Source organism: Pelodiscus sinensis, chromosome 2 (genome assembly GCF_049634645.1).
Source record: "Pelodiscus sinensis isolate JC-2024 chromosome 2, ASM4963464v1, whole genome shotgun sequence".
In the NCBI taxonomy this organism is placed as follows: Eukaryota; Metazoa; Chordata; order Testudines; family Trionychidae; genus Pelodiscus; species Pelodiscus sinensis.
This window is the reverse complement of record NC_134712.1, coordinates 170,277,778-170,291,385: the sequence shown is the minus strand read 5'-3', so window position 1 is coordinate 170,291,385 and position 13,608 is coordinate 170,277,778. Positions and strand designations below refer to the sequence as shown.

Here is a 13,608-nt window from a genome sequence, read left to right as displayed (position 1 = left end):
AGAAGGGGCTTCATGTTATTTCATCTTTTCAAAGATGTTCCTATCTACACATCAGCAATTTAAATGTGAGAGAAAACTTATATGACAAAGACCTGCTCTAAAGATATACTACAAATTCAATTCAGTATCTAAATATAGAACCTTTTAACAACATGAAATATACAAGCAAAATTAGAGGAAAATTTTAATTAGAAAGAGACAGCTATCAGGTACATATTCACATATCCCACATTTTTTTAAAGTAATCTTGAACAAAGTACATCTCTCCTTTGTTTGCATTTACTGTTGCAATGGAAGGGGAATTGCTTTGCTTGACTTCCAGTGTTAAAACTTGAGGAATTGCTGGTAGCAATCAAAGCAGTTCTATGGACTTGTTTTTATGTTAACTTACACATCCGCAATATTTTCTTTCTACCCGCTATTTCTTTTTTGATTACTAACTGATTGGACTCCATGGGGTATGACAGAATTTAGTTTGCAGCAAGAGCATGTGTATTGCATCCAGTCTAAGGTCCCCCCTAAATATCACCTTTTACTCTCCAATCATATTTAAGCCAGTTAGTATTGTTCTCCACACAGAAGCAATTCCCAGTACAAAAGAAAATAGAGAAAGAGTACAAGCCCAAAAGGCAGCTCAAACTTAGCAAAATCGGTCAGAAAAAAATTAAGTTGATAGATGTCCTCTGCTAGCTACATGTGAGATAGGTGGACACAGAGTTTAATGGACAGATGATGCACAAAGGAGGCAGAAGATAGAGAGAGAGAATTTTTTAAAAGGAAGTTATTTAATCAAGGGAAGAGAACAAATTCCGGATAAGGAACAAAAGTGATCATGCAATATTAAAACATCAGTTGAAAAAGGAAACATACACAGATGCAATAGGACAAGCCACTGAAAACAGAGGCAAAGGTAGAAAATAGTCTGCTGCAAAGACAGAAAAAAATGACAAAGTGCAGTTCCACACAGCATGGTAACTAAAATACAACACTGTGCGGCTCCATGTTTGCCCTTAATTTCCAAATGAAGTGCGTTCAACTGACAGATTTATTTTCTCCTCCTTTTTATTTCAACTACCAGCCATACAAAGATCTAAATTTGCTCTAAAGATCCTTATTTCCCCAGTTTATAACTATTCATCCAGATCACCTGCAAGTTAAATTCCCAGCACACTCTGTATTATTCTTTAACATGATTTTTAGTGGGTGTAATCAACTGGAACTTAGTAAATAATTCTTTAAAATTAGCATGAAAGAACGGAATAATGTTCACTCCTAGCTGTACTGGCTCTGCAGCACAAACATGTTAATTCATTTTTTGGTGAATAAGTAGATACTATGCTACAAGTACTTTTACCAATAAGTGCTATCATTTTTTAGATATTTTTCAGAGTACAATCACACTTAGAATGTGCCAAATCTGCAAGATATAGAAAGAAAAAAGTAGTGAAAACAAAAGTGATACTTAGGATGAACCAGCAAAAAAAGGGAACATTTACCTTATTGCTATATAAACTGACTTTACCATGAGTTGTGCCATTTTCCTATGCTTGAAATATTGCCCTAATTTAAATGGCACTTTTTCAAGATAGCCAAAAGCACCATTATTTTATGCTAAATAGTTGTTTGATATAATACATAAATCTCACATACAGTACACACATACATGACTCCTTTAGCATTTTGTTGAAGCTGTAACAATGTTAATCTGTAGTCAAGGAAGTGGCACCCATCGTTATAAATGTATGTTACACATGCTGCATATCACTGGTAGAGCACTCAGGGTTCAGGCTGCTAGAAGTGTACTGGAGTACAGTAGGGCAAGGTGCCAGTGGGTAGCCCAGATGCAGAAGCCAGGCCCACAGAAACAGCAAAGAGCAGTTTTGGCAGCCTCATTGGTCACTCAGGTTTGCCCCTCCAGTCCCTGTTGTGACAGAGAGGCAGGCGACCAGACCAATATTAAGTGAGTATGATTGCAATTTGGTGCACAGGGATCGAAGTGCCATTGAGATTTGGCACCGTGGCTCTTCTATCATGACAGACAGGCTTCACGGACAAAATTAAGGGGGCAGTAGAGCAACCAGCACTGTGCCTCCTAACCACAGCCATGGGGGCTGCATCAGGGCATTCCCATTAGGGGCCTGTTCAGCTTCAATCCACTTCCACCAGCTATGGCCTCTCTGCTCTGCCCACAAGACTCCCTAGGAGAGGTGGTAAGTGCCCACATAGGAGAGCTGGTCAGCAAAAGGGTAGTGGGGATGTCTGGAGGTTGCAGACACAGAGGGATTTGGTTTTGCAAACTATGTGAAAAATTCTAGGTGTTTCTCTGAAGGCGGAAATAAATGGAAACATCAAAAGACAATGGTTAACTTCCATGGTGGGGTGCAACACATTTACACTTGTCTGCTACCCTTAAGAATCAGTGATTTTTAAAACTTTATAAAGTTGTGTCTAACACAAGTGAGTGTCCTGCTCAGATATCTTTAGAGAATTATTTTGAATTTCCATTTCAAATACAGTGCATTAGCCATTTCACTCTCCAGGTTTTTAATTAGTCTTAAACAAGACTTTCAATAAGATCTGAGATGAATTATGAAGTAGTTAATGAAGCTTTAATGCAATTAAGGGTAGCTGAACATATTGAAACACCTTTACCTAACTCACGTTTACCTAGCTCAGCTGAGGAAACTGGGAAAGGAAAAACTAGTTTCAACTCATAATGTACCCATATGGTAACTAGATTCCATCTGAACAAGACACAAAGCCAGGCAAAAAAGGGATCATTAACCTTCACCTTTTATTTGAAATGTATTGCATATCTTGAATTCATAGCTCCCCATGAGGCCCACACAATTGCGATTCCAAGCTGCACACCACTCAGTAGAATAAATCTTCCTACCAGGGCCGGCTCCAGGCACCAGCAAAACAAGCAGGTGCTTGGGCGGCATTCTGGCCTAGAGGAGGAAAAGAACGGTTACTTACCTGTAACTGTTGTTCGAGATGTGTTGCTCATGTCCATTCGAAGTAGGTGTGCGCACCGTGTGCTCCGCGTCTTCCGGAGCATTTTCCCTAACGGTACCCGTTGCGCAGGCAGTGCACCCCCTGGAGTGGCTTAAAGGACTTGCAGATCTTACAGGCAATAGCCAGATGAGCCTCACCCAAGCACTTAAGAAAACTGTTGTGTGGGTCGCCTCTGGGCATAAACTTCCCGCAGTCAGCGCACGTCTTGAAGCCTTGCGGCCCTGGAATTCCTTACCCCCAAGGGGGAAGGAACAAAACAAAGAACCTAACTATCTAACTGCAAGAACTATTTACAAACCAATGTGAGAATGGGAACCATTAACTAACCAAGGGTATGTCTACACTACAAAGTTAATTCGAACTAGCGGAGCGCTTAGTTCGAACTAAGTAAACCTCATTTTACGAGGACTAAGCCTAGTTCAAACTTACTAGTTCGAATTAAGGGGTGTGTAGCCCCTTAATTCGGACTAGTGGGAGGCTAGCCCTCCCCAGCTTTCCCTGGTGGCCACTCTGGCCAACACCAGGGAAACTATTACCCCCTCCCGGCCCCGGACCCCTTAAAGGGGCACAGGCTGGCTACGGTGCCCATGCCAGGTGCAAACCTGCCATCACCCAGGTAGCAGACCCTGCACCTGGCACGGCTCGAGCCAGCCACCCGATGCCCCCCAGCCCTCCCCCTCTTCCCAGGACCAGGCTGGCGGCTCTCGGGACCTTGCCCGGGACCGCAAAAGGCGGGCACCCGCCTGGTCCAGTGCAGACATCGTGGACCTCGTTCACGGCCTCCGCACTAGGCACAGGAAAGTGGCCGTCTAGGGCATGAGAGCTGCCAGTCTGGCCACCCAGGAGCAGGTGTGCATGAAAATCAAGGTGGTCCAGTGAGACCCCTGGCCCTGAGCCCTGAGCTTAGAATGGCTGTAATGGGTCAGACCAAAGGTCCATCTAGCCCAGTAGCCTGTCTGCCGACAGTGGCCAACCCTAGGGACCCTGGAAGGGATGGACTGAAGACAGTGACCAAGCCATTTGTCTCGTGCCATCCCTCTCTAGCCTTCCACAAACTTTGGGCAGGGACACCACTCCTACCCCCTGGCTAATACCACTCCATGAACCCAACATCCATGAATTGATCTCACTTCTCTTTAAACTCTGTTCTAGTTGTAGCCTTCACAGCCTCCTGCAGCAAGGAGTTCCACAGGTTGACTCTTTGCTTTGTGAAGAACAACTTTCTGTTACTAGTTTGAAGCCTGCTACCCATTCTTTTCCTTTGGTGTCCTCTAGTCCTTCTATTATGGGAACTAATGAAGAATTTTTCTTGTATGCACCCTCTCCACCCCACTCATGCTTTTATAGACCTCTATCATATCCCCCCTCCGTCTCCTCTTTTCTAAGCTGAAAAGTCCCAGTCTCTTTAGCCTCTCTTCATATGGGACCTGTTCCAAACCCCTCATCATTGTAGTTGCCCTCCCCTCTCCCACCCTCTCTCTTCCCCTCTCCTACCTCCTTTTCCCAGTCTCCCCGAGTTTTGTTCAATAAAGAGATTCTATTTTTGACCACAATTGTCCTTTATTTTGTACATCAGGAAGGGGGGCTAGGGAAGGGTAAGTGGAAGGAGGTGAGGGAGGAATGGGGTACGAGCCCCCGGTTGGGGAGGACTGGGCTGGCTCTGCAGGCTTCTGGGGGTGGAAGCTCTCCTGCAGCCCCCCAATTGCCCCCTCTCCCCAGATGGCAGGCTGCGCCAAGTGCAGCCGGTCTGATGGCCGAGTGCTGTGATGTGCCCAGTGTGGGCACTCAGGGCACTCCAAGCCAGGATTGCTGTGCAAGCGGGGCACCCCTGAGAACTGTCTGTCCGGGGTGGGGGTCTGGTCCCTTTAAGCACAGCCCTCGGCTAGCCTGAGGCAGCAGCTCCACGCTCTAAGTCCTCATCTGATGCCCTGCCGGCACTGCTTCCGGCCATCCTTAACTCCGGTTCAGGGTCCACTTAATGTGGACATGCTAGTTCGAATTAGCAAAACGCTAATTCGAACTAGTTTTTTAGTCTGGATCCGTTAGTTCGAATTAGCTTAGTTCGAATTAACTAATTCGAACTAAGTTAGTTCGAATTAGCACTGTAGTGTAGACATACCCTAAGAGACAGAGATATAGAGATGCTCCAACGACCGTCACTGCAGTAAGAAGGAACTGAGGTAGGGCAGCACCGGCAGGGGTACTTATGCCCCGCCATGGCAGTGCCACTCCAGAGGGCGCCCTGCCAGCGCTACGGGTACCACTAGGGAAAACGCTCCGGAAGACGCGGTGTGCACACCTACTTCGAATGGACATGAGCAACCACTAGAAGAAGATTTATGCTGAGTGGTGCCCCCCCCTCCCACCGCCCATGAGCCACCCTGGCTGGCCACCCCGCCTCCCGTGCACTCTCCACGCAACTCCCACTCCTCCGCCCCACCCCGCCTGGCCTGTGTGCCCCTGCCCACTGTCCCACACCCCCCCTCCTGCCTCGGCCTCTGCCCAGTAACCCCACCTCCTGGCCCACTGCAACCCTGCTGGGACCCCGTCTCCTCTTCTCCCCCCCTCCCCCCACCTCCCATCTGGATCCCCATCTCCTGTCTGGCTCTCTAAACAATCCCTCCTTCCCCACTCTATGGGCCCTGATCCCTCCCTCCCCTCCGCCCCCCCCTCCTGCCCAGGAACCCAGCCCCCTTTTGCTGTGTCCTGACAACCTCACACCTGCCTGGGACCCAGGTGATTCTCCCTCTCCCTTTGTCTGAGGAAGGGGAACCCTGGTGTTCCCAGTGCCTGTGTCCCCAAGTCCCTTCCTGTCTGGGGTAGGAGAGCTTTATTAAAATTGGAATTGTGATCCCATTTAAATAGGCTTTGTTTTAAATAATATACCTTTAAAATTAAATTAAAAATTGTTATGGTCTAAATTTATCATAACCTATTTAAATAACTTATGAATTAAATTTAAAAATTAAATAGAACATGTCTCCTGTCAACTTTTAAAGAAATTCTATCAGTTTACTAGCGTAAGTACCCAGAACCACTGTTTACATCCTGTTTACAAGAGGATTCTCCTTGTCGCTTTTGTCTTGTTCTGGACAGTTGAGCTGGGGAGTTGAAACACAAGTTCTCTTAATCCCTTTGAACTGTTTGATTGTATAGTGAAGCTGATTCTTGTCCATGGACACCAAGGCTATGTCTACACTGGCGGCTTCTTGCACAAGAACATCTTGCGCAAGAAAACGTCCACACTGCCATGTGCGCGCTGTGCTTTTGCGCAAGAGTGCCCATGGCAGTGTGGACACTCTCTTGCGCAAGAAAGCTCCGATGGCCATTTTAGCCATAGGGCTTACTTGCGCAAGAATTCCCCGCCGAGCTTCCACACTGCCATCTTGCGCAAGAGCTCCTGCGGAAGAGGGCTTACACTTGTTAAAAAAGAGTGTAGCTCTTGTGCAAGGAGCCCTCTCTTACCACGCCGTACTGTAAATCTTCTTGCGCAAGAGCAGGCGGGCAGTGTGGACGCTCTGCCAATTCTTGCACAAGAACGGCGGTACTTGTGCAAGAAGCCGTGAGTGCTGCATTTGCATGCGTAACCTCCCCGGACAAAAAAGGGTGGAGGCGGCCAAAAATGTTTTTGTTTGGGGCAGTAAAAAGACCTAGAACCAGCCCTGCTTCCTACTGAAAAAATCCAGTTTCTTGGGGTCCTTCACTTTGGTGTTGTACCTTGATGACTCTGATCTCTTTCATTGGCAATAAATATCATCAGGGTGTTGAAGGTGGGGGGGGGAGGTAATTTAGAAGAAATCATAGCTATAGGCAGGTAGTAAGCGTTTCCACACATTTCTTTTTAATGTGGAGGGAAGGGAAGCAGGAGTCTGCCACAGGTCTTTAATGGGGTTCATAATGGCCTCAATTAAGAGGCAGTGCTACTTCTGATGGGCCTACTGCCATTAAAATGCCAACCAGGCTAGGAGATGACCGCTTCACTACCTCCACTTCTATGGCTAAATTTAAGGCCATCCTCTTCAACTCTTGGCAAGCCTTACAGTCCTCCTAGGGAGGTGACACACCCACTCTTGACACAGCCTGATCTGGGAAAGAGAAGGCCGCTGCCACCGGAGGACTCTCTTCCTCCCCTTCTGCATTGGCAAGGCTCTGCAGAACAAGTTTTTGAAACTCAACACTGTATTCAGTACCCAAGTAGGAATGTGAATGACTAGTTGACTATCCAATAAACAAATGCTTATTGGATAGTCAACAGGCTAGTTGACTAGTCGCTTCCCCCCTTGCTGCCTCGATCAGAAAGAGGCAGCTAGGTGTGTGTGTGGGGGGGAGGGGAGGAGGAACAGATGGGGATACTTCAAAGCAGCAGCACCGCATGGAGCCTGGAGCCAGCTGAAATGCCGCATGCAGCCCAGGGCCAGCTGGGGTGTCCCCAGGTTGCATGCCGCATGGAGCCCGGGATCAGATGAGGACAGCCCAATTGATCCCGGGCTCCATGTGGCGCTGCCGTTTTGAAACGCCTGAAGGAGCCTGGCATCAGTGGGTGAACCCCAGCTGACTCCAGCCTCCACGTAGCACTGCCACTTTGAAATGCTACGTGCAGCCTGATGCAGGATTCCTCAAAGTGTTTGCAAGTGGCAGTGCTGCATGGAGACGCAGCACTTTCGCCTTTGAAGTGTAGAATAATACAATGAACAGAACAGAGATATATAAGGGATATACAAAACTCTTCTGATGAGCATAAGATAGATAATGCAACATTACATATACATTTAAAGAGCACCAGTGATGGTATTCAAAGCTACAGTTTTAATTTTCATAGCAACAATATCTGTGCAAACACAAATTGAACTCCTAGCCCTCCCAAGATATCAGTTGGAATTTTCCCAATGACTTCACTGGGGCTAGCATTTCACACACATAGTACAGGTTAGACCTCCCTGGTCCAGCACTCTTGGGTCCTGAGCGGTCTTTGGATGAAAGGAATTTGCCAAACCAGAGAAGCTCTCCTGCCATTAGCTCCCTCAGCCTGCCATCACTCCTCGCAGCCAGCTCCTTCGGCCCAGCTGCCAGCTGGGCAACACGGCTGTCACAGTCCCCCTGCCAGTGCTGCTGACCCAGCCCGGTACCGGCACGGCAGCAAGCAGCCCTAGCTCCACTGCAATGGCACCAACCCTGCTGCTGGGCAGCACGTAGCCCTGATTGGGCTGCTGGGGCCCCAACTGGGTTGCTGCAGCCCTGGCTCCACTGCCATAGCCCCTGACGGATTTTCCCTGCTGGGCTGCTGTGGCCTAGCCTTACTGCCAAACAGGCTGCCATAGCTCTCACCCCACTGCCAGGCTAGCATGCAGCCCCAATCGGGCTGCTGCGATATAGCCATGCTGCCGGGCTGGTACGCATGGGCTGCTCCAGCCCCAACTGGGCTGTTCAACTGCCTCTGTCCCACTACCATGCTGCTGAGGCCCTGGCCCCGCTACCAGCAGCCTCGCTGTACACCGGCCTCTCAGCTGCTGGCCCTCTTGCTCCATGGCTCTCTCATTCAGAAACATCCACAGTCCTGCTCAGAAGCGGCCTGAGGCAGCTGGCGCCCCAGGCGGAACGCACGATCGGCGCCCCCGCCTCCACAGCCATCAGTGGGCTGTCAATGGGGTGACATTATCATCGGGCGCCCCAGGTGCCCTGTGATGTCATCATCGGGTGCGGTTGAAGGCAGCGCCCTAGTCAACGGCCGAGTCGGCGTATAACCATGGGCCGCCCCTGGGTCCTGCTAGACCACAGATGTTGCTGGACGAGAGTCCTGGTTTTGGAAGGTACAACCTGTATTGTCTTCTGACTAGTGTTATGCAGAATACACAGCATACGAATTTACTTCTGGAGTAGAAATGAAGTCAGTTTTTAATTTCCTAATTTTTGTGCAATTAAAATTTCAAACCTGTCCCATACATCAGCTTGTGTTTCTCTAAAATCCAGCTTCAATAATATTGCCTTTATATTGAAGACAGAGGAAAGGGAAGCCAGAAGAATATTATTCAAATAAAAACCACCATAACTATATGTTTATGGAAAGCTATCAAAAATATTCAGATAGAATTGCTTGGATTATATTACTATGTAATAAGAATGCTATTGATCTATATTAATTTTAAGGGCATTAATGGACCAAACCAAGCATAAATGCTAAGCCATCCTTAGGGGGAAAAAAAAAAAAAAAAAAAAAAAAGACTAAATAGTATTCACATCTCTAGGTACCAACATTTCTTACATGTTTTACCTTCCTTCATTAAAAAATAAGCTAACTGAAAGATAAATTAAATCACTCCACAATATTGGTCACTGAGATTGATATTTAGTGATGGAGTTTGAAAAAGGGTATGTCTATTAAGAGTTTTTCCATATGCAGGCATCTGAGAAATGAAAACTGAAATTGAGAGGGGAAAAGCAGCTGGTTTTGATGGCATCTTAAGCACCATAAAAAGTTAACATTCACAGGCACTTTCAAAATACTACATATTTTTATTTTCAGTAATGTTCTCTTATCTTTAAGCCTATGCTAAAATGCAAACTAAAGGCATTCTCTGTTTTTAGCCACACATCTGTTTTAGCCTAAAACAACCAAAAATGTTGATGTCTGAAAGACCTACCTCTCCATGATTGAAAAAGTAGCACAATACTGTAACTAGGCCTCCTAGACGGCTCCCACTGTTAAAAGAAAATGAAAATTGAGTGCAACAGAATTTAATATTCAGTATCTTCCAAAAACCAGTTTCACAAGATTTGTCCACACACACCAGAATATCTAGTCTCATTTTAAAACATACAGTAGGAAATATTATATATTTATGGTTTTTGAGGTGGAAGTTTCAAACCAGTTAAGAGCCAAATAGGCAACCAATGTTAGTTTTAGAGCAGTGCATCTTTGACCTACATCCTTGTACGCAACTCTTTCCTGTGAATGCCTCATACCTTTAACAGAGCCAGTAGAGTAGATGTGGTTACCTAGCTCTGCTACAGACTCCCCTGTGAGGCCAACTTTTAAGAGGTAGGAACTAATTAGAGGTGTTTCCCATTTTCTGGGTGTACAACTTGAAACACTCAGAGCCTAATTTCCAGAAGTGCTGAACATCTGCAACTTAAGTGGATTTCAATGAGCGTTGCAGATGTTCCACACTTCTGGAAAAGAAATCAGGTTCCAGGAGTCTTAGTTTGGGCACCCAAACATTAAACACAATTTTAGTCTGAATCTGTGCCTTATAAAAAAAATGGAGCTCTCTCTATATAACCTAAAATTCTCATTGATATTGTGAAGCTGTATTATATCTTTTTTTAAGATATCATGAGTACTTCTGGTATGCAAATTTACCATTGTTGACTGTTAGAAGTACACATCAGACATATAACATGGGGGCTGCTTAGGACTCAAACACGCTACTCAGAAGCAAACATCTACAACAGGCGAACTGCATGATTAGGAAAAAAACATTTTAACTGTATTCCACTGACAGATCATTGGAGCACTAGCAGACAGGGAAAGATAGTGCTGCTTCTTTTATGTCCATGTCTCTTTCTGGGAATGCTTTCTTTCCTCTTCTGGACTGCCCAAACCTTTGATTCTTCTTGCACATTGCACTTGTGGGCCCTACAACCTGTCCAAAGGATGGCTATGTCAATTATTATTAGGTTGGTATTAAAGTGGCAACTTCTTGAAGTGGCAAGAATTTCTGCTTTATCTCAAGCCTTTTTCAGGGATACTTACTGGGGCAACCCTTCACCTAGAGTGGAGCACCCATGGGGACACTACTCGAAGAAGAATCCTAGGATCTTATAACTAAGCCATAAGTGCATTCACATTTTACTGTATAGCAAGTTCTCTGAAAATGTCCACGCAGTGTGCAGAGGCAGTCAAAAAAGTAAATAGGATGCTAGGAATTATTAAAAAAGGGATAGAAAAATAAGAGGAAGAATATCTTATTTCCCCTATACAAAACTATAGTACGCTCATATCTTGAGTACTGCGTACAGATGTGGTCTCCTCACCTCAAAAGAAGATATTTTGGCATTAGAAAAGGTTCAGAAAAGAGCAACTAAAATGATTAGGGGTTTGGAACGGGTCCCATATGAGGAAAGGCTAAAGAGATTGGGACTTTTCAGTTTAGAAAAGACAAGACTGAGGGGGGATATGATAGAGGTATATAAAATCATGAGTGGTGTAGAGAGGGTGAATAAAGAAAAGTTATTTACTTGTTCCCATTATATAAGAACTAGAGAACACCAAATGAAATTAATGGGTAGCAGGTTTAAAACTAATAAAAGAACGTTCGTCTTTACAAAGCACACAGTCAACCTGTGGAACTCCTTTCCAGAGGAAGCTGCAAAGGCTAGGACTATAACACAGCTTAAAAAAAAGAGCTGGATAAATTCATGGAGGTTAGATCCATGAAAAGCTATTAGACAGGGGCTAAGGAATGGTGCATCTGGCCTCTGTCAAAAGCTGGAGAAGGATGGCAGGAGACAAATTGCTTGATCATTGTCTTCGGTCCAGCCACTCTAGAGCACCTGGCACTGGCCACTGTTGGCAGACAGGATACTGGGCTAGATGGATCTTTGGTCTGACCCAATATGGCCATTCTTATGTAGTAAAGGGATGAAGCAATGGATGGTTCTGGGGAATGGTAATGGGAGAAAGGAACTCTGAACTGGTTACGTACAGTTGGTGTGTTGCAAAGCCAGAGGCTAGCCAAGAGCTGTTTATTGGCCTCTACAAAGTTAATTTTGTGGCCACATTTCTATCAGAATGGGGTTGTAAGTACAGTTACAGAAAATATCACCACAAGCACAAAAAAACCCATCCCTACTACTAGTCTCAACTGAACAGCCAAAGTCTGAATTGTCATGGAGACAGAACCACTCTCTCAATCACACGGTAATCTGTCCCAATCAGAGTTGAAACAAGCTGACAGGGGAGTTGGGGAACTTGTACTGTTAATGCTTTAGTTGTACCTCTTTATATAGAGAGAGGACTTCAGTTTCTGTATCTTATGAATGCTATCACTTAAAGGAATAATGAAAGAAGATTAAAGGAAACAAGCAGTAGAAACTGAGGATACTTAAGCCACCATATTCCAATATGGATTTAACAAACAGGAAAATTAATTTTTCTACAGTTCTATAGTGGGCAGAGAAGTAACACACTATACACAATATTTTAATATATACAGTTCTCTTCCTGTATGTGTAAGTTTTCCACGAATATGATGCAATATCCACCCCCACACTCACCTTGAAGGGATTAATGGAGGCCAAATGGGCAATTAGCCTATCAGGCTGAAGGCTAAGTAGGGGAAGCTTGCTGATGAGGGAACAGGCAGGGCTTCTAGAAAACCAAGAAGCTGACAGCAAGGAGTCTGCAAGGTGGTAGTATGCAATTACTCCATGGGAGAAAAAGTGGGTTTGGGAGCTAGAGAGACAAGTAGCCCATGGCTGTTCCCTATGAGGAGGGTCTTGAGAAGCTGGCAAAGCCAACCAAGCGGGGAGAGCCAAGAGGTAAGGAATCAGCCAAGGAAGTAAACAGCACAGTTGGGGACTGAGCAGACTGTGCCTGTGTGTGTAGGGACCCTGGACTAAAACCTGGTGTAGAGTACTGGGGAAGTAGCTCTGGTGGAACAGTGAATTAGAAGACTGGCTGGGTCATTATGGGAGTGATAGAGACTTTGAAGGACTATACCCTGGAAGGGGGAATGGAAAACCCTAAGGCTATGTGTACACTACAAGATTTGCCAGAAGAGGCAATGCAAATGAAGCACAGATTAGCATTTTCTCATGGTTTATTTGCATATTCTCTTCCGATCCGTTTTTGTACAAGGTGTTTTTGTGCAAAAAACAAGCAGTGTGGATGTTTCCTGCCCTTCTTCAGGTTCCAATTGTTCCGGTTGGATCATTGGACTTTTTGGAGGTGGTGGAGGTGAGTGTCGTTGTTCTAGTTCAAGAGGTAAAGATTGGACACTGGGTGATCGACAACAGCATGAGGGCCTCCTGTAGGAATGTGATCTATGTTCATGATGAGGGGGGTAGTAGGATTTATGGTAGTGCCCAGAGTAACGTTCTGAGTGCATAGGTGACAAACGATGGGAGGATAATACACTGCTATGTCGTAAATAACAGTCACTCCGTGGTGATCGTATTGGCGATCATGGGTGATGTGTTGAACGCCTCAGTGAAGGAGAGGGCGACAGTCTTCTTTCGCCAGAGCTGGTGTCCCTGTGGCGAGGTTGGCGGTATGCAGATGGTGGGCTGTGCCAAGGGGAACACACCTATTCTCTCATCTATAAGTGATCAATTGGCGTTGGAGACTGCTGTGGTAGTGGGGAGGGAGACGGTTCTGGGGAGATACTTTTGAGAAACGCTGTTGAAAAGAGGGAGCTCCATCCACAACTGAGGGCAGGTGAGAGGACCACGCGCGATGGATGAAAATCGTGGAACGAGACTGAGGGCTGGGACGCACTGTGTCTTTGCGGTGGCCTCTCTCGGTGCCGCGGTGGTGTTGTCTCCCATCGATGTCACGGACTGCGGTGCTGATTCCAATTATACCAGTGCCGG

The 13,608-nt window shown here is 45.9% G+C and overlaps 1 protein-coding gene across 2 annotated transcripts in view; it reads right to left on the bottom strand.

Moving 5' to 3' along the window:
* DPY19L1 (dpy-19 like C-mannosyltransferase 1) overlaps positions 1-13,608 on the bottom strand; it is a 128,000-nt gene that overhangs the window by 74,690 nt on the left and 39,702 nt on the right. For both annotated transcript variants that reach the window (XM_006124052.3, XM_006124053.3), the window contains exon 8: positions 9,657-9,714. In XM_006124052.3, coding sequence (XP_006124114.2) covers positions 9,657-9,714 — 58 coding nt within the window. The remainder of the gene's footprint in view (positions 1-9,656; positions 9,715-13,608) is intronic.